Source organism: Pinus tabuliformis, chromosome 2_1, assembly GCF_031772625.1.
Source record: "Pinus tabuliformis cultivar Carrire ecotype Pingquan chromosome 2_1, CPIR1, whole genome shotgun sequence".
In the NCBI taxonomy this organism is placed as follows: Eukaryota; Viridiplantae; Streptophyta; class Pinopsida; order Pinales; family Pinaceae; genus Pinus; species Pinus tabuliformis.
This window is the reverse complement of record NC_142299.1, coordinates 561,784,835-561,804,316: the sequence shown is the minus strand read 5'-3', so window position 1 is coordinate 561,804,316 and position 19,482 is coordinate 561,784,835. Positions and strand designations below refer to the sequence as shown.

At 38.1% G+C, this 19,482-nt stretch overlaps 1 protein-coding gene across 2 annotated transcripts in view; it reads left to right on the top strand.

Moving 5' to 3' along the window:
* LOC149201616 (uncharacterized) overlaps positions 1-19,482 on the top strand; it is a 159,568-nt gene that overhangs the window by 84,450 nt on the left and 55,636 nt on the right. For both annotated transcript variants that reach the window (XM_089402967.1, XM_089402966.1), the window contains 2 exons: positions 13,171-13,520; positions 13,798-13,860. In XM_089402967.1, coding sequence (XP_089259093.1) covers positions 13,171-13,520; positions 13,798-13,860 — 413 coding nt within the window. The remainder of the gene's footprint in view (positions 1-13,170; positions 13,521-13,797; positions 13,861-19,482) is intronic.

The window sequence follows — 19,482 nt, the reverse complement described above, 5'->3', positions numbered from 1 at the left end:
TTAGGGAGCAATTTCTTTGCTAATTTGGATATCCATTTAAGATATGGTCAGATGAGAATGAGGAAGAAGATATCCTCAAAGTAACCTTTAGAATACATGGATATCATTGTTGTTGAATTTTGCACAATATACAAAGTAGAAACCAATCTTCTGATTTGATAATTACTACCTAATAATCTTCATACAATTTATCTTATGCCATTGATATTATTGAGCAAATATACAATAAAGATTTCAATAGTAATGCAATGAAAATAGTAAGCTCACAATAGAGATAATAAAATTTTCCGTGGGAAACCCAAATTTGGGAGTAAACCCAACAACTTTTCTTCTAAGAGAAATTATTCTTCAACAAGGTTTACAATTCAAATTTGTCTAGAAATCTTTGTCAAAAACCAAGTCCAAACATCAATCGCTTCATCCTTTTTTTGCTCCCACGTGTGTCTTCTATAGAAGAGAGATGATGATTTATGAGTGATCAAATGAATTGTCACATTATCTATATATATACAAATCGAATGGGTGCATTTACCCCAAGGGACAAACCCTTTCATGGTTGGTCTAACTTGCCCCTTTTGAGCCTACATGAAACCAAAAAATAAAATTTAACCTATTTTAATTTCCATAATTTCTTCTAGGCCAACTTAGGAGGTCTTTTGGCATGTGGGAATACCCCTCGATGCTACACAAAAGTAAACACTCCCTCTTAATGAGGGAGTTATTCTCCTTGGCTGCAACATATTTTCCTTTAACTGAAATTTCTCTTTCGTTAAGAAAAGTTCATGAGCTTGTCATGTTGATGCATGTCTATAGATAACTACATCCTGGAGTGGGCGATTTAACTCTTCACATGCAAGTGAGTATCCAAGGCTATTTACCTTTGGCCAAAGTCCATTATGGTTCCTTAGGTAAATATCTCTATCTCTTTTGGTCAAAGTCCTTTATTACCCAACTAAGTCCTTTTGGATTCTCAGGAGAGAATCTGCCCTTGGTCCATTCACTATTTAGGTCAAAGTCCTTTATGACCTAGCCAAGTCCTTCTGGCTTCTTAGGAGAAGATTTGTCCAATCATGTAGTTTTGCCTTGTCATTGCATTCGACCATTCACCTTTCTGGTCAAAGTCCTTTATGACCTAGTCAAGTCCTTTTGGCTTCAAAGGTGAATGTATCCATCTCCCTTGGTCAAAGTCCTTTATGACCCAGTTAAAGTCCTTTATGGCTTCAGGAGATGGTTTGCTCAATCCTGCAAAGAACCCATGATTCCCTTCTAATGAGGGAGAGATTCCACATCATACTAAGCTCATCTTTGAAGTATGTCCAAAATCTGCTCATTTGTGGATATGTGCTGGAGCTCTACTTCTCTTCTTTGCATCATGTCTCAGATGAAGTGACTCATCCATGCCCTTCTAGCTTATGAAGCCAAACTGCTTCATGCCTTGTGATATCGGATGCGATGTACCCTACCTCTGCCTGAATCTGTATATTCCTACAACCTCACTTCACTTCCTGAGACATATCTCAAACTGCATGCAATAGTACAACACATGTATCACATGCTTTGTTGCCATCCACTGTACCATGTAGGTACCTCAACACATGATTCGCTGCAACCCAATGTACATGCCTTGACTCAACCATAAACTGGCTCAGGGCAGTCACTGCAAAGCAAATAATAACATGCACATCAAGGATCCAATCAATTTCCTGTAAATCGTGGGATCCGTCAAATCTAAATCTCCAATGCTAAGAAATAGTGTATATGCTAGAATCCTTCATTTCAATTTCCAAGGACAACTCCCTTTGACACTGAAGCAGGTCTTCCTATGGTAGTCCTGGCTGCCCCCTCTGTCACTGAGGCAAATCCTTTTGCTATAGCTGCTCCCTCTGCCATGTAAGGAGGTCATGCTATTGTTGTGGTCTCTTCAAAGAAGGCACACTACTCCTAGAGCTCTTTTGTCTCTAAGCATCTAAACAATCTCAACTCATGACATCCTCTAGGAAAGTTTCTAATTCCACTCTACCTGACGGTCTACTCCCTCGGAACTGGAAGCTCTTCATCTAGCATGATCTTGGATGTCCTAACAATTTGTACAGTCTTCCCTCTTAAACATCAAACATTTTTCTTGAGTCTAAGATCGAGTCCAACATTCTGACCATCTAGTGACTACAGAAAAAATCTTCGCGTAGTCCAGTCCCTCTTACTGGGAGAACCCTCTTGTCACAAGCCTAGCTTGTTCTTCCTGATGCTGCCATCTGCTGCCTGAATCATTGTCTTGGCAATGTTCACAATGTACTTGCAAACCTCATTCATGAGGCCATGTAAGAAACATTTATAACCAAGCAAAAGATACAAAGACAAGAGGCTGACCAAGGAATAAAAATCATAATAATCAAGGGAGAAAAATATGAAATACTTATCTCTTGATTAAGGAAGAAATTGCTAAGGGTTGTAGGGGATTGTCAACTCTCTCTTGATCCTTGTCTCCTTGCATAAATCAATGAAGTCCATTTGGAAACTCATCAAACTTGGATTCCTTTGCCTTCTTCTGAGGTGGATGCTCTTCCTCAACTTCAACATTAGCTGCTGATGCATGCTACTTTCCTTTCCTTTTTTTTTGCATGAACTGTAAGAGCTAGAGTTTATTCATCTTTCAGATTCATCGAGCTATCTAGTCCCACCAAGGGCTCAACAACAGACTGACATCAATACCAAGTCATTCCATATGCTATCAAGGAGATGAACCAAATGTGCATCACACAAAATCCACTTGCATGTAGTACTCCAAGTATTGCTTTGTCTACTCCAAGATAACCCTTCATTTATGCTTTTACACCTTCCCCTTTAACTATGCTATAACATCTTGATGTTCCAAGATTCACTCTGCACGCCTTAGAGGTAGCAAAAGCCATTTTCTGAGCAATATTTTACCAAATCCCATTACACAGTGATCTATCTGTGCAAAAGAGTTCCTAAAGAGCTGCCATCTTGGTTGTTCTCAAGAATCTCAAGATTCTCCAAGGCAGCTGCATCAAGGACCATGTAAGGTTCAACAAGATGAGCATATTGGGAAGAAAATACCAGATTGCTCTTATCAGATGCATACTACATAGTAAAAAAATCTGAACAAGGAAGGATTTCAAGTTTGCTAAAACTTAACTAACTTTGATCTAGCGAAACTTAACGCAAGGAAGACAGACTACCTCCAAATGCAGAGAGAGCAAGTTGCCTATTTTCCCCTGCACTTACTACATGGAAAATGACATTAAGTAAATTTTTTATTTTATTATCTTCTGCAGTGTCACTATAAACAGATTCAACTTTGTTAGTAACTTCATTTCTTGATTTTGACCTTTCACTGTATAATGCATAAAGTTTCTTTATCTCAATAAGAAACATTTCAGCATCCCAAACGTCTCTCCCTGGAATCAAATTATTAAATAAAGGCTTCCTTGTCTCATTCCTCAAAACCTTTATATTTCAATAGAAAGAATGCCACTAGGCTTGATAAACTCTACAACCCTTATCTCAGAAAGCACTGAACATAAACGACTCCTTGTTGAATAATCTGAAAATTGACCCAACATGAATCAATTTGTTGAGGCATCTGCAACATAGATTCCAATAACACAGGCAATGCCCTTATCATTTCCATAATCTATGCTTCTTTTAGTTATTGCAAGCAAGAAGCATTTGGACATGTAGCTAGCATTCCACCCTTTGTCCATTATTGGACAGATTTGATGTATTCTTCTTGAGGATATGGTATCCCATCAAACTTGTGCCCAAGCAATAATGTTTTAGGCTTATCCACTGAAAATTTATCAAACATGGAAACAAAGTACCTACAAAAGACCCTTGAGCCTTCTTCCTATGTTCTATCCCAACCTTTCTACAAGCCCAAGGTACTTTGGCCCTCTTGTTTACACCATTTGAGGCCCTCGACCCTCGTTCTTAGGTCTGTGGCCAATGCTTAACAAATTCGGCTTGCATGAGGTACTACTTATGGCCCTTTGCGGCCAACACCAGGAGTCACCTGCGACCTACACGCAAATCTTCTAAGTAGCCTTTTCCTAGCTTAATCAACCTTCAACCCTTCATAAAAGTTCCCCGGCTGGGCTAATCATCAAATCTGAGGCCCTCGACCTATCTGTTCTCACTTCGGCCTTGTTTATAGGGCAAGATTGGTCTATGACAGGCTGGCAGCGTCAGTAGTCTTTGTGGTCATCCCTATCTTAGCCATGCTTCCAATAGACACAACCCTTTCCAAAACTTAACTAATGCCTCAGATCTTCTCACAGATAGACTTGACCATCAATTTTCCTTTGCAACCTAGACAAGGGTCTGTCCAATCCTCATCTAGGGATCAAATCTCTCTCACACATGCACAGACAACACTCCAAACAAATCATAAAGCTCGACCTTCTCAAGGATGGTGAACTCGGCCTTTGTTGAAGACAAAGCACTCGAAAAGCTCCACTTCCTCAAACAAATATCTCTCGTCTTATGCCACGACTCTCTCATGGGTTGTTTTCTCCACAAGATTTGTCCTTTCTCTTTCAACAAGCCTCTGATACCATGTTGAATTTTCTACAGTATACATATTAGAAACCAATCTTCTGATCTAATACTTACTACCTAATAATCTTCATACAATTTATGTTATGCCACTGATATTATTGAGCAATTATACACAAAAGGTTTCAATAGTAATGCAATTAAAACAATAAAATCACAATAGAGACAACAAAATTTTCTTGGGGAAACCCAAACTTGGGAGAAAACCCAACAACTTTTCTTCTAGAAGAAATAATTCTTCAAAAAGGCTTACAATTCAAAATTGTCTAGAAATCTGTGCCAAAAACCAAGTTCAAACTTTAGTCACTTCATCCTTTTTCTGCTCCCATGTGTCTTCTATAGAAGAGAGATGATGATGAGTGAGTGATCATATGAAGTGTCACATCATCTATATATATACAAGTTGAATGGGTGCATTTACCCCAAGGGACACACCCTTTCATGGTGGGGTTGACTTGCCCCTTTTGAGCCTACATGAAACCCATATATATATATATATATTTGTTTCCATAATTTCTTCTAGGATGACTTAGGAGGCCTTTTTGCATGCATGATACCTCCCGATGCTACACAAAATCAACAATTGTGAGTTTTTGTGGATGCCTTTTTCTTGAGTTTTCTAGTAACGAGATAGACTAGAACAATTTTCAATTCGATAACTACTTCCAATGATACAATTTTTCTTCTTAGAGCATTGAAATCATCAAGTAGTTAATACTTCAAAAATTTCGACCATAAACTTCAGTAGAGTAGTAAAGATCACAATGAATAATGAGATAAGAGACACAAAATTTTTCATGGGACAAAGCCCCACAAGGGGGAAAATTTGGTAATCTTTTCCTATGAGAGATTGTTCAATTCATCAAATTTGTACATCTAATCTTCCAGTGAAAATGTCAACCTTTGACCACAATAAATGTCAAGTCAAAATCAGTCAAAAGAGAGAAAAGTTAATGATAAATTTATTGATATGATATTCGACTTAGTAAATTTTTGCTAAGTAATACATTTTGCACAATTTTGATATTTTTGACGCATTTGACTTGGGAAAAGTGGGTTGAGAGGACCCCACTTGGCTTTTGTGGAAAAAGGGGAGGTCAAATTTAGGAAAATGGAGGCAAATCAAAAGGTAGGTGTAATGTGGGGGCCATTCTAAGAGGGAATTCACACCCCTTAGAGAAATTCACACTTGTGAGTGAGGAGAGAAGAAAGGGGGACAAGTTGTGGAGCCCACTTGGAGTGAGGAGAGGCTCAAGGATAAATAGGAGGAGAAGACCTCATTTTGGGACTTTTTGACAATTTGAGAATGAACTCTTGTACGCTTGTGCTGCTTAGCCAAGTCTACTTGTGTTGTTTAGCACACGAGATTTTCGGGCGGGAATCTCACCTCTTTTTCGATGGACTTCGAGTGCCACTCAAGGGGAGTAATATTATACCATTTGCAGGGCTGTTCCAGAGCTAATTGCTGGAGTATTCATCCCCTTTGACAGGTATACTGAGTGTAGAAGAGGAGGGACAAATTGTTTGTGGAGGCAACTCTTGTGCATGCATGTTGCTAAGCTTTTGAGTGACAAATCTTTCATATATTTGTTGGAGATTTGGGTGGTTTGTAGGTCAGATCCAATGGAGGTTTCGTAGGGGGAATTTATTCCTTTTTAGGGCCCGCACAAGCCTCTCTGGTGGCTTCCGCAAAAGTAGGAGTGAGGATTGATCATGGGGTTGGCTGAAGCTTCAAGCGCAGAGACTTGAAGGGAATTTATAGGAGAATTGATGAGAGTTTTTTGGAGGAATTGTGGTGCATCTTCAACTATTTTTCCAGCAATGCATGTGGTTAGGAAGCGTGGGCAATTTGCGCTTATTGGTGGGTATTTCCATAGTTGGGTTGTTGGAGGATTCCTTGCTAGGTTTGTTTGGGTTTTGGTTAAGGAGCATGTGGTTAAATTGGCTGAATTTTTTGGGGAGTTTTGGGAGCTAAATCAACAATTCTATCTTCAGCAATTGCAACACTTTTGCTTGGTAGGGCGCAGTTTGTGGAGCAGAGCTATTTCCGACACTTGGGCCTCTTATTTTCACTTGGGTTCTTGCATTGCTTGTTGTAGCAAGCCCAGGTTCATCCACTCCATTTATATTTCTACTCCCACTTGTTAAATCAATAAAATGGCTCAGCTTGGCACAATTTATGGTGTTAATGGTTGTTGTTTATGCATGTTCTAGCTTTGTGTGTTACATGTGTGTATTTGGTTTGTTTATCACTGCTATTTCCTATTAGGAATATTACAACTAGTCAAAGTCTGATCAAGGGGTTGAAATTCAGCCTGTAGCTTCTGGTCAAAGGGCCGAAATTTGGTCTTGTAATTCCACAGAGAAAGCTCGATCAAACCACAAAGCTTGACCTGTGGTTAAGACTTAGTCAATGCCCAGACACAAGCAGAAACTCGACCAGTGAATCGTCAAAGATCCACAAAATATTTGGCCTCTAATCCACAGCCAACAACTCAGTGAAATAGTAGAGAATCAAGTCAACACTAGCCAACAAAAGTCAAACTAGTTGGTCAATGCAGAGAAAAATCTTCTTCCTCTTTGCACATGTGAGTAGATCCCCTCACTAGGTAGGTTGAATGATGAGTTGATGATGGTGCCCAAATGAGGTCCAACGAATGCTAATATATGAGTGTCAACAAGGTGGGTTTTGACCTTGGGTCAAACCCCTTCAAGTGGTGGGGCCCACCTGTCAAACTGGGGCTGACTTGGATAGCTAGAAATCAAATTATTTCTCCTTTGATTTTGATGATGAAAATACTTACTGCAACTACAATTACTGTTGAAATTTGGTACTGGAGGACAGGTGGTTCCCTAAGGCTTTGATCTTTGGCCTAGGGAAAAGTGTCCAAAAGAATTTAATTTTTCTCCTAAAGTGACTTTATAATTCTTATAAAGTCAAATCTAATTTAAAAGTGACTTCAAGTGATAAAGTTACTAAAGTCTAATTTTAAAGTGACTTTAATAAAGTCAATGTAAAATTAGAAAGGAAAAGTGACTTTGGAAATAAATGACTAAGTGGGTCTTTATTAAAGTGGGGTGAATTAAAAATAGAAAGTGAGATTTAAATGAGCATTTAATCTCAGCCCTAGATCTCAATCTATTTCAGCCATTGGATTTAGGGATCACCCAAAAGTCACTTAGGGTTGGATTAAGGGAGGAAAATGAGGAAAATGTCATTCATTCTTTCATGAGCAGATTGAGAGAAGGAGAGCAAGAGAGCAAGGGAGATTTCTGGACAGGGAGGAGAAGGAGACAGCAGCTTGGCACACATTCCAAGGCAGCAGTTTAGCAAATCCGTACAGCTGAGTTAGCACACAGTGAAAGGCAGATTTTGGCACGATTTTCTAGAAATCCGTACAGCTGTTTGCACAGAAATCGAGGAGAAGTTTGCACAGAAATCGAGGAGCAGTTTGCTGGCACATTTTCCAAGGAAATCCGTACAACGTATTGCTGTTTTTTTGCACGCAAATCGAGGTCCATACAGTGTATTTATTGCAGGCCATACAATAGCATTTAAGGCTGAAAGTGGGCACGAAAATCGAGGAGGCCGTACAACATTTATTGCTGTCCTGTTTTGCTGTTTGCTAGTATTTTCCAGTTGGCTATAAGGCACGAAAAACGAGATAAGTTGTAAAATTTGCTTGCTGATTTTTGCTGAATATTTCTCATTGTAAAAGCATCTTTTCAGAAATAAGAAAGAGCTCTCGAACTGGTTTTCCCCAAGAGTATTAGGGGGTTTTTCCAGGGTCACATTGACCAAAAATCATAGTTTTAAAATTCGGCCGATTCGAAACGGAAACGGCCGAGTTGATCCGTTTCATTGCCTAGAAATGTGACTCGGTGGAGGAAACGGTTCAGTAGGCCGAGTCAGCCATGACTCGGCCAACTCGGCCGTTTCTGTATTGACTCGGCCGAGTCATAACCAGTAGCTTGTAATCCCATCAAAACAACAATTTGACATTTTTTTAATGAAATTTTGAAGTGTTTGCTGATTGGTTTGGACTCCAATGTGTTTTATGAATTAGTTAAATGTTATTTGGGGTCCATTTACCCCTCCCAAACCCTATTTAACACACTCAAATGCACTCTACTATTGATATGCTATTCAAATTTCATGGCAATGTTAAATTCTTAAAGTAAAAGTGACATTCTCTTTAATCTTCATTTTCATCCTTTTACTTAAATTTTTAACATTACTATGAAATGACTCAGGATGTTTGAGAGTGGTTTCGGCCTCATTGGATTTCATATGGAGAAAGTAGAATTTTAGATTTCATTCAAAATCCAGCAGACTTATCAGTTTTTCAGGATTTCAGGATTGGAGGATTGCAATGTTTCCATCGAATTTTGTCATGTATTAGGGTATGGAACTCGTATTTAATCAAGAGCACCAATCCCTCTATGTACCTTGATGTTAGTGATATTGGTTGTCGAACTCCTCTGGGATTCGCTCCCAAACCAGGAGCTTCTGAAAATGTCGCTCCCCCGTTTTCGCTCTCGCTCCCCACTTCCGCTCCTGCTCCCAAGTAACACTGAGCCAGATGATGTTGGCAACTCTAGCAGTAGCTAGGGCCTAGTAGTACTGGTCACAGACTTTTGTTGTAGAGGCCATTTATAGCCTCCTTGGTTATGTGTTTTTGTTTTGATCTCTATATCATCATCGTGTATGTATTGGACAATGCACTGGGTGCCATTTTGATATAATGGATATATTCATGAGCCTACTTTGATCATATGTTGTCTTCTATCTATATTCTAATGCTATGTGTTTGGAAACATGAATGAAAATCTTTAAAATTATGTGTTTTTATAAAAAATAAATATTTAATGTATTTTTTACAATGACCGAATCATTGAAATCGAGCCGGCCGAGTCGATATCGAGTCGGAGTCCGAGTCGGAGTTTTAAAACATTGCCAAAAATCACTGTGTTCAAATGTGTTAAATGGCTGTTTGTACCTGTTGATTTTTTATTTCTGTATTTTCCAGCATTCTGTAAAATTTCCAGAATTTGTGTTTTCAACAAATTTTTTATTTTATTTTTATTTTTATTTATTTTTTTATTTTTTTTTATTTTTTATTTTTCAGTCGTTGAATGTATGGATATGGGAAAGGGCATTTAACTATATGGGAGAAATAAGGTGAAACTGAAAACCGGGGTGGGAAATGAGAAATTTTTACAATTAATCAACACTCCCTCTTAGCCAGGGAGGTATTTTTCATTCTCTCTCTCAGATGTACAATTTTCTGCATAAGGAAAGGTTGATAGCATCATGTTCATCCCATAAGCCAAAAGTAATGGCAATAAGGTCATGATCCAATTGACCATGCGATCAATCAATGTCGTTCATGAGGCCAAACTCTCCAACCATCTGAAATGGTTTCTCAGTGAAGCACAATGACCCAAGAGAACTCAAAATCAAAATTCCCGACCAAGCCCACTAGTCTCTCAGTTAAACATAGTGACTCAAGGAAGAGAACTCAAAATCAGTGTCCCTGACCAAACCCACTGGTCTCAGTCAAACACAATGACGTAAGGGAGCACTCCAAGCCTTAGAACCAAACTCCCCAATCATATTGGTTTCTTAGTCCATCTCAATGACCCAAGGGAGTAACCAGGACAATCTTCCCTGCTAGTTTTTGTAGCATCGAATTGTGTTCTAGTCTCAACATTTGTTAGAGAGGCTAAGAAACACTAGGACTCGAAAACCCATAAAAGGTTTTAGGAAATCCACCTAGAAATTCCTTAATTAAGTTAATTATTCATTAATTATTTTTTTCCTGAGTCTAACTTAGAGAAAATGATTAATTTACAGTAATTAATTGAGAAAGGTGAGAATTCTCTAGAAACTCACATGGATCGACCTGGAGATAATCTCAACCATTGATTAAGTTTTAATCTTGGTCGTTGGAGTCCCAACTGGAGATTATAAGAAGAGGTCGAGGGTAGATGGAGAACACACTAGTGCAAATACTCAGTTGCCCAGGTAGGTCGAATTCCCAATAGTAGAAGTGATTCAGTAGTGGAAGTCGAGCCAATGGGTGAGTAGCAGGTGGTAGGAGAGGTCAGCAGTATCCGGAGGAAGATTTTCCAGTTCTGAAGAGTAGCTTGCAGAGAGGCAGAGATAGCCATAGTGAGCCTGCACATAGCCTCAATTGAGCAATTTGATTTTGCTTGAGGGAAGCTTGTTTAAGGTTCCGGAGGTCGGGAGGATTTTCCATACTGTCGGAGAGAAACTTTCTTAGTTAGCAGCAGGCAACACAACTTGAGTAGCAGTTGTTCTAGGCAGTGGGTGTGGCAGAATATGCAGGGGTGACACAGGGCCTGCATAGAGGGTTTGGACAGATCTATTGGAGCTGGAAGTTGGAGCCCAGATTGCTTTTTCGACGTCCAGATTGTACTAAGATTTTTTGCTGCATAATAATAAAAGCCCTCACTGCTGCACTGATTTTACCACATTGGGTTTTTCTGAGGATATTTGTCCAAAAATAACGATGTCATAATTTGTGTGCTAGTATTTCACAATTTCTAGCATTTTTATTTCCACATCGTTTATTTTTATTTGTGAAGAAATTGCAGTGTGATTAATTTGATATTAATCAGAAAAATTAATAAATTGAATTATCAATTAGGAGAATTAATTGCAGCCACTGCATTTCAAGGAATTTTCACATGGTATAAGAGCATATTTAATGGACAGGAAGCTCAGAGGTAGAAGAGAGAAAATTTCGCTGTTACAATATCTGGATCCATGAACCTTACAGAAATAATATTACTAAAAAACATAATGAAGGTATAGAAGCCTCCTTCAAGCTAGGCACTCTTAATTGAGGGTGAAAAGATGCATAGTATAGGGTTTGATTTAGTCTTTGTTGCCACATGTGTCACCTTTCTATTTTGGGTGCCAAGAATGACCATCTAGTAGCTTCCTCTCCCCAAAATAGCAATAAAACTCATGCAAAGGTGGAGCGATGCATTAGAAATGGTCAAATGCGGCTAGGGCTTTGAGATGGAAAATTTGAAATCACCATAACTCCCAGTAGTTATTGGAATCTCAATTATGACCATAATTTGGAAAAGTCACAGGCACTTTGCATCTACTGGTGTTGGACTGGTGGTAATCTGGCACTCTATGGAAAGATATCTAATCTTTTTTGGAAAGAGGACATATAGGAGCTATTCTAGTTGTTTCTAAATGAAGTGTTTCTCATAAATGTTCTTCTCCTCTATGCCATGTGTGAAATTAATGCCAAGTGTCATCTTCTTGACTAAGGCATTCCTTCTCCTTTTTTCATTTGATCCTTGATTATGCCATGGAAATCCCCATCTATCCCTCAAAATGATGGACGTTCCTTTCTTCAAGAGTCTTTGACCACTATGAGAGGGTCTCCAGGAGACACATGCCAATCTTCATGAGGAGCATTCTTTAGAAACCTCTTTGTTGCCTTGTAGATGAAGCCGTGAGTTCACAAGAATGATTTGTCATGTCTCAAGTTTCAACATGTGTAGAATTGCCTCATCTGATGTGAGACTAACCCAAGTGGTGAGAAATGCCTTCAATGATCAAATATGTAACTTAAGCTTTGAAAACTGTAGGCACCTTCCAACAGAGAAATATCCATATAAGTGCACCAGAAGGTGAATATCTGCTACATGTGCAACCTTGCCTCCAAATATGTGAACTCAACAACAAAACATGCCTCAAAATGTGTGAATATATGCTGGTGCAAAGATGCTGAAAAGAATGCCTTTGAAAATGCAACTTGGACTTGCATTTTCAGGTGGTAACGGAGTGCAAAGCTCTTTATTTTCACATTTTATGCCCTTAGTCTTTAGCTTTCTGTACTTGGCTCAGATGCAAAAACTGAAAGTCTAGATCGGGGAATCTCCCAGTTAGAAGATTTGAATCATCATGAATATGCCACGTCTGATGTTTGATACTGAGATTTTTATTGTATGTCTTTCCTTGCATATGATAACGAATAGTATTTCTGTAGAACATACAAGCATCATTTTTTTATTAGCTATTGACGGCATTTATTCTTATGCTTAAACTGGTTTTGCATTCATTGTGGAATACCTGTTATGAATTTGTGTGTCATGCTTTCTGTGTCTAGTGAACTGTTTAACCACTTTGGTTTTCATATCCTTGTTTATGCTGCTTTGATGTTTTGTATGACCAGATCAAAGGCTTCTCTATGCCTTTCTATGTTTGAAGACTTCTTGAGTCTGTCACCTTGTGTAACGAATCTTTCTACTTAAGTTCTTATCTGTATATCACTTGATGGCGATAGAGAATCCAATTGATGAAAATTTCTTGCTGTACTTTTTGACACCACTGAAAAAATAATTCTGTAATTTTCATCAATATGGGCTTTGTCATTCATCTTTTTTGGTTGCTTTTTTGAACCATTACCTTTCATGGTAATGCTAGGATGACAAAGCCATTGCACATAGTGGCAAAATGTTTGATGTGGGCACTGTTTATTCTGCAATTTCTAAAACTAAGTGTAGAGAAAGGGTCTTGAGTAAATCATTTTTTCTTTCTTTCAGGAAATGTAGAAATTGGGAATGGCTATGGTGTACCTGGTGGTGGGGCGTATTATGGAACACATTGGACTCCAATGTTTACGATTGCATCTGAGTCTAATGACCACAGTGTGGAAGGTCATAACATATCCAAGGCAATCTCAGATGGTCGGGTGTCACCTGTTCATCCCTCAGAAGTTTCCAATGACGGAGGTTTTAAAGTAGGTCCAAAGAAGGATTCAACGGCGACTGAAGCACATTCTTCAAAAGAAAGCCAGATGCAGCGAAAAGAACTTCCTGAACTACTTAAACAGAGGTTGAAAGCACGAGGGCTGCTTAAGGAGACTAATACAACTGATTCAGCTACTTACAATGCAAGTGTCTTCAATTTCCTCTATTACTATTTTTATTCTAGTTTCCTCGGGCAAACTTTTTGAAATTTTGAATTGACTTGAATCTTTGGAACTTGCTGTGGAACAAACAAATATTATGTTATTCCATTCACATCAAGGCCCTCTTTTCCATTGTATCATATGTTTATAAATGTATGCACCACCAAACACCTTATTATGGGTTGTATACACTGACGCAGGGGTAACCTTTTATTTTTCGTGTCTGCTTGCTTATTCTTATAATATATTTTTCTTGCAGAAAACGACAGATGATGGTGCAACAGGGAATGGCACATCCTCCAAATTGTTGCCTCAGGGATGGGTGAGGACTTTACCACTAATTTTCATCCAGTTATTTATTATTATTTGGAATCATCTTTATACTTTTAACATGTTTGTTTTGAATATTTTTTTGCATTATTTATGGCATGATTGAAGTTCCTTGATTCAAAATGTGGTTATGTGAATACATGTAACTATGTAACTATGTTTATAAAGGTACAAATGAAATACATACTGGTCATCCATAGATGTTGAAAATAAGAGTACCAAGGTGGTGTTTCCTAGTGCATTTATCGTTTTGTCCTAGGAAGACACATTAATGACCCTTTTGTTTAGTGACATTATGAGTTTAATTAATGACCCATTTCTCATAAAGTAATTTTTATGAGATATGTACCATGTATTTTAAGTTATTAAAGTCACATGTGTTATAAAAGTGACTTTATGAGAAAAGTACTAAATACACTTTATATTATTAAAGGGACTATAATGTTTTAAAAGTGACTTTATGAAAGAAAAAGTGCACATGGTGCAAAAACATTAAAAGTACTAGAAGGCTCATTAATTGAGGGGGATCACATAACGGAGGGGGTCAAGTGGGGGACTTGATCTCATCCATTGATCTCAAGGGCTGAGATTTAATCTCAGCCCTTGATTTCCAAAGGTTAGGGTACTCATCTCTTGGAGAGACAAAAGAGGAAAAAGGAGAGAAACGAGGCTCATTATGATTCTCATGAGACTTGAGAAGAGAAAGGAGAGCAAGGAGGTTGAGTTTGATTGCAAGGAAAAGAGGCAGAGATTGCTGTGCATAAAGAGAAGGGTTCTAACTTCTAGAGAGACTACCAACATGATTTTCTAGCAGAGACCACAAGCAAGAATGGCCATATTTTCGCTCTAGGAGTTCAGGTCGAGTTTGCAAGGGCTTTTAGGTTGAGTTCAGGCTGAAATTTATGTTGGTTGACAGGTTGAGTTCAAATAGAAATTTGTGGTGGTTTTTGTTGAAGAATGTAACTAGTGTCGGTCTTCATAATTGTACTTGAGTCATAATGAAATGTATTTATCAAAATGAAGAAAAAAAATTATTATTAAAGAAATTGACTTATTAAAGCATGGGTTTCATGCTTGGGTCAATTTTTTTTAAGTGAATGTTTCCATTAAAGAGTTTTAGGGTTTATGTCAAGTGTCCTTGTCCATGTCACAATGTAAAGAACCATTCTTGGGAATTATTTGTCAAGAAAGAAAATTATTTTAATGTAAATTAGGTCAATTAGGCCTCCTCCACCAAGTCGGCCTCAAGGGAAGAATTCGATCACCTAGAAGGATTATATATAAGTAACAATTTGACTCATTTGGAAGAGAAGACACAAGTTTGAATTGCAGTAGCTAGAAGCAGTAAAATTGCGAAATTCAAGAAGGAAGAAGGAAAGCGCTAACAAAGAAGGAGGTCGTTATTTTTCTAAGGAAGTTGAGATTCTCTCTCTCATCTCAAATGTGCGAAGGAACTAAAGCTGCTGGATGATTGAAATTGTAGTCTTGAAGCTAGGCTGAAATTTTGATGCAATAGGGTTGAAAATCTATCATTGATGCAGTATTGAAGCAAGGTTGATACAATATCGTTGCAGTTAATCTTTGAAGGTTGGAAGAATAGTTTAAGGGTTGACTTGGTGGAGGAGGAAGGTCTCTTGGTCTAGGGTCTTGGTCTATCTAATTTGAATTACTGAAGGAAGAGTTCTTGACTGGGTTTTCCCCTATATAGGGGTTTTTCCCTGGCTGTGTGCCTACTTGTGGTGTCCTTGATCTTCGTGTTTTGGTTTTGGTAATTGCTTGATGAATTAAGATAAAAAGAACATAAGAAAGATAATAATAACTCAAGGAAATCACAAGTAATTATCAGTAAGAGAATTTTTTCTGCCTTTTCAATTTTCCAACATGGAATTAGAGCTAAGGTGTAGAAGGAAGAAAAAAGCACCTTGAAGATAAGGAGATAAGCCTACTATCTACAGGAACTATGTCAAACTCAATGAAGGAAGAAAACAAATTAGAAAGAGCCTCCTACTATATAGCCTAGAAAAAGAGAATAGATCTCATCCTCGAAAAGAACAAAGTTTTGGATCTAGTTCTAGGAAAAGTCAAGAAGCCTACAAATGAAGCAGATAAAGCAAAGTTCAGAGAAATTGAAATATTGGCCATGAACCTAATAGTGGATGGAGTAAAGGACAACCTCATTCCATATATATCCAACATAGATTCCGCTCAAGAAATGTATGAGGCTCTATCCAAATTATTCACAATCAAGAACATTGGTCAAATTGCAAGCCTCAAGAATGAATTAAGAACTATTAAGATGACGAAGGATGATACTGTGGCATCCTTCTTTATAAGGATATCTAGAATCAGAGACGAACTTCAAGCAATAGATGAAATTATACCAAAGAAAGGGCTCGTGATTACTGCCCTTCTAGGACTACCAACATCTTGGAGTGCCTTTGCATTAGGAATCAACAGTTGGAAGGATACTCCAACATTCGAACAAATGTGGAATGCATGCAGTCAAGAAGAAGCCAAAATATCATTAGTAAGCAACAAGGAGGATGAAGAGGAGAACATCTCAAATGCCTATAATGCTCATTACAAGAAAAAGGGAACCTTCAAGAAGCACAAAGGACCAAAGACGAAAGTAGACCTATCAAAGATTGAATGTTACAATTGTCACAAGATGGGTCACTACAAAAGTCATGGTCCAAAGAATCCAAGGAATAAGAAGAGAGAAAGATAACATGCAAATGTTGTTGAAGGTTCACCAAAGATGAACAAGACAGAGGAATCCGAAGTCAAAGACTTATTTGCTAGAGACTTTTAGGCACACTATCCCTTACATATCCCTCTACTTAGAGTTTTGCAATATTCTTCTTTATGTTTTGATTTCTAGAATTTATAGGTCTAACATGTTGTGTTAAAAACATTTTTGCATTATTTCGATAAGCTGTAGGTATCCCTCAAGGTTGGATTAAGAGGGAGCCTCCAACAATTTACCTAAAGATAAGTATTATGTTCTTTGTTGTTCATAGTTTCATGTTTTGGTTTCCTTCTCACATCAAGATTTTGTTTGTATTATGTGCTAATGACCTTTATATTTTTCTAGTTTAGGAAAGCCTGCTAAATACTCTAAGGTTATGGAGGAGACTTCAAAGGATAGACTTTCGGTTGCAAAGGAATCCCTTCAAGAATTAATGTTCTACAAGGTTTGCAAGGAACAACTTGACGTATGTCTTAGACTATAACCTTTGTTCTCTTCATAATAAAGGCATGTTCATTCTCCTTTAAAATTTGCTTTACATTACTAACATCGTTATGTCTAGGGTTTTGAATCACAAAGATTCTTGTTAGGGTGATTAATCATTAGATTGAATCTACCCTCATTATATTATCATTCTTGTGGAACCCTGAAAGATTCACTATAAAACCCTAACCTGAGGGTATATGAATAATAATCAAACCCTAGTCTACCAGGGTTATTGATGAAGTTGAGAAATCTTATTCTTTTTATGTTTAGGGTTTTGGTATTGTTATGATAAAATCCCTAGTCCTTTAGGGTTTGCTATCTAAAGTTATGTATTGAATCCCTAGATGTTTAGGGTTTGATGAATCAAGGTTTATGAGCAAAACCCTTATAATATCTATAGTAAGCTCCTAGGAATGAAACCCTAGGTGTATGTTCGTATGTTTGATCGAAACCCTAGCCTAGAGAAAATTCATTATATTTCTAACTTTGATGCTTGTGCCTTGGGTTTATTGATGAGAAATGTTAATGTGTGAAATCCTAGTATATATATGTGAGTATGCTAACCTAATTGTTGATGCTCATAGTTTGTGAATTATAGGGTTTGTAACAAAGCCCTAGTAGAAGATTGATATTCTAGGATGTGATGATATTGTTTCCAATATGATCATAAAATCTAGTGTTTGCAACAAACCCTAGTAGAATCTAACATGTATAGTAGAATTTTTATTTGATTAAATTTTGATATCTAAAGCTTTGTGTCTCGAAGATGGAATCTAGGGTTTGCAGTAAATCATAAGAGTTTGTCATGTCTTTGAAAGCAATATTGAGGCCCTAGATAGAATGAGATTGATTTCTTGACTAAGTTGCTTTAAGTCTTGATGATGTGATCTAGGGTTTATGACAATAACCTTAGCAGAAACGCAGAAGATTTAGAGGTTCAGAGACTAGGAGCAGTAAGATTCCAACATTCATGGTATTATTCTGAACGCAATTAAGTTCAGTAATTTTGGATGTTTTTCAATTGCTTCTCTTAGCAATTGAGTTGCAGTACGAATGCAGTGTTAGCAGCATAACAGATGCAACATTTGAGAGGGAGCTGTAGTACAGATGCAACATTTGAGAGGGAGCTGTAGTACAGATGCAACATTGGCAGTGGTAGTGTCATGTGTAGCAGTACAATAGCCACAACACAGTGCTGGTGGCAGCAACAGTGTGGAAAGGAGGTGCTTCAGAGACAGAGCAACATGTAGTAGGACATTGTTGCTAGAGCACATTCCTCGCTAAGAGGGAGTGTTAGTTTTTGGTAGCATCGAATGTGCTCTAGCCATGAAAATTGGTGGAGAGGCTAAGGCACATGATTTCTAAAGAACCCGGAAACTGTTTGGTGAAATTCCACCCGGATTGTATTTTATTAAAATAATTAATATTTTTAATGGTTTTTATAAGTCTAAACGTAGAAAATTAAAATATTAATGGGTATTAATCAAAATATGGGTGAGAATTATCTAGAAGGCGGATCAAGTCAAGTTTTAATCTCAGCCGTTGATTAGAGACTTAATCTCGGCTGTTGAATTCTCAACGAGAAAAGTATAAGGAGGAGGCTTGGGGCTCATTTAGAAACACACACGGAGAGAACGAATTGATTTGGAGTTTGATTTATGGGGCTAGGAAGCTGAGAATTCGAACTGAGTGATCATTCTGCAGCAGAGGGGCATGGATAGTTTAGGAACACTGACAGAGAGGCAGACAAAAGCTACTGGAGGTAGCGCAACAACTAGAAGGACTGACGTTGGGCCAATCTGGGCTCACGCAGGCCTGACACAAGGCCAGAAGGGCCAACACAGAAGCAGTGGCTGCCCTCAAGCAAAAAGTCGGAACTGCTAGAACAACCGGGAAGGTTGACGTTGTAGGCAAAAAAGACAGTTCAGAACTGACGCAGGGCCTGTAAGGCTGACGTAGGGCCTACGCAAGGCCAGCGCAGAGATAGCCGGGGTTAGCCAGTTTTGCTGTTGGATCAGCTAGAATATGTCGGGTGAAGTGAGGTAAATCTCCCCAGTTTTTCCGCCATTGTATTTTCTTTGTCATTGGATTGTCGGGAGGGCATCCAACATTGTATTCAAAACCACTGCTTAATAATAGAAAACCCTCAGAGCTGCTGCACTGAGTTTCCCGCATTGGACTTTTCCAAGGACAATTTTGTCGAAAAACAAATGTGTCCGATGTATCTTGTTCTTTGCTCAGTTTTCTGTTTCATGAAATCATATTTAAAGTAGTGTAGGATGCAGAAGTAATTTGCTTCAATATTCAGAGAATCACTTGATAATGTATATTAAAATCAAGTAGGTGAAGTAGATTCACATTTGCTGCAGTAGGGGTTCC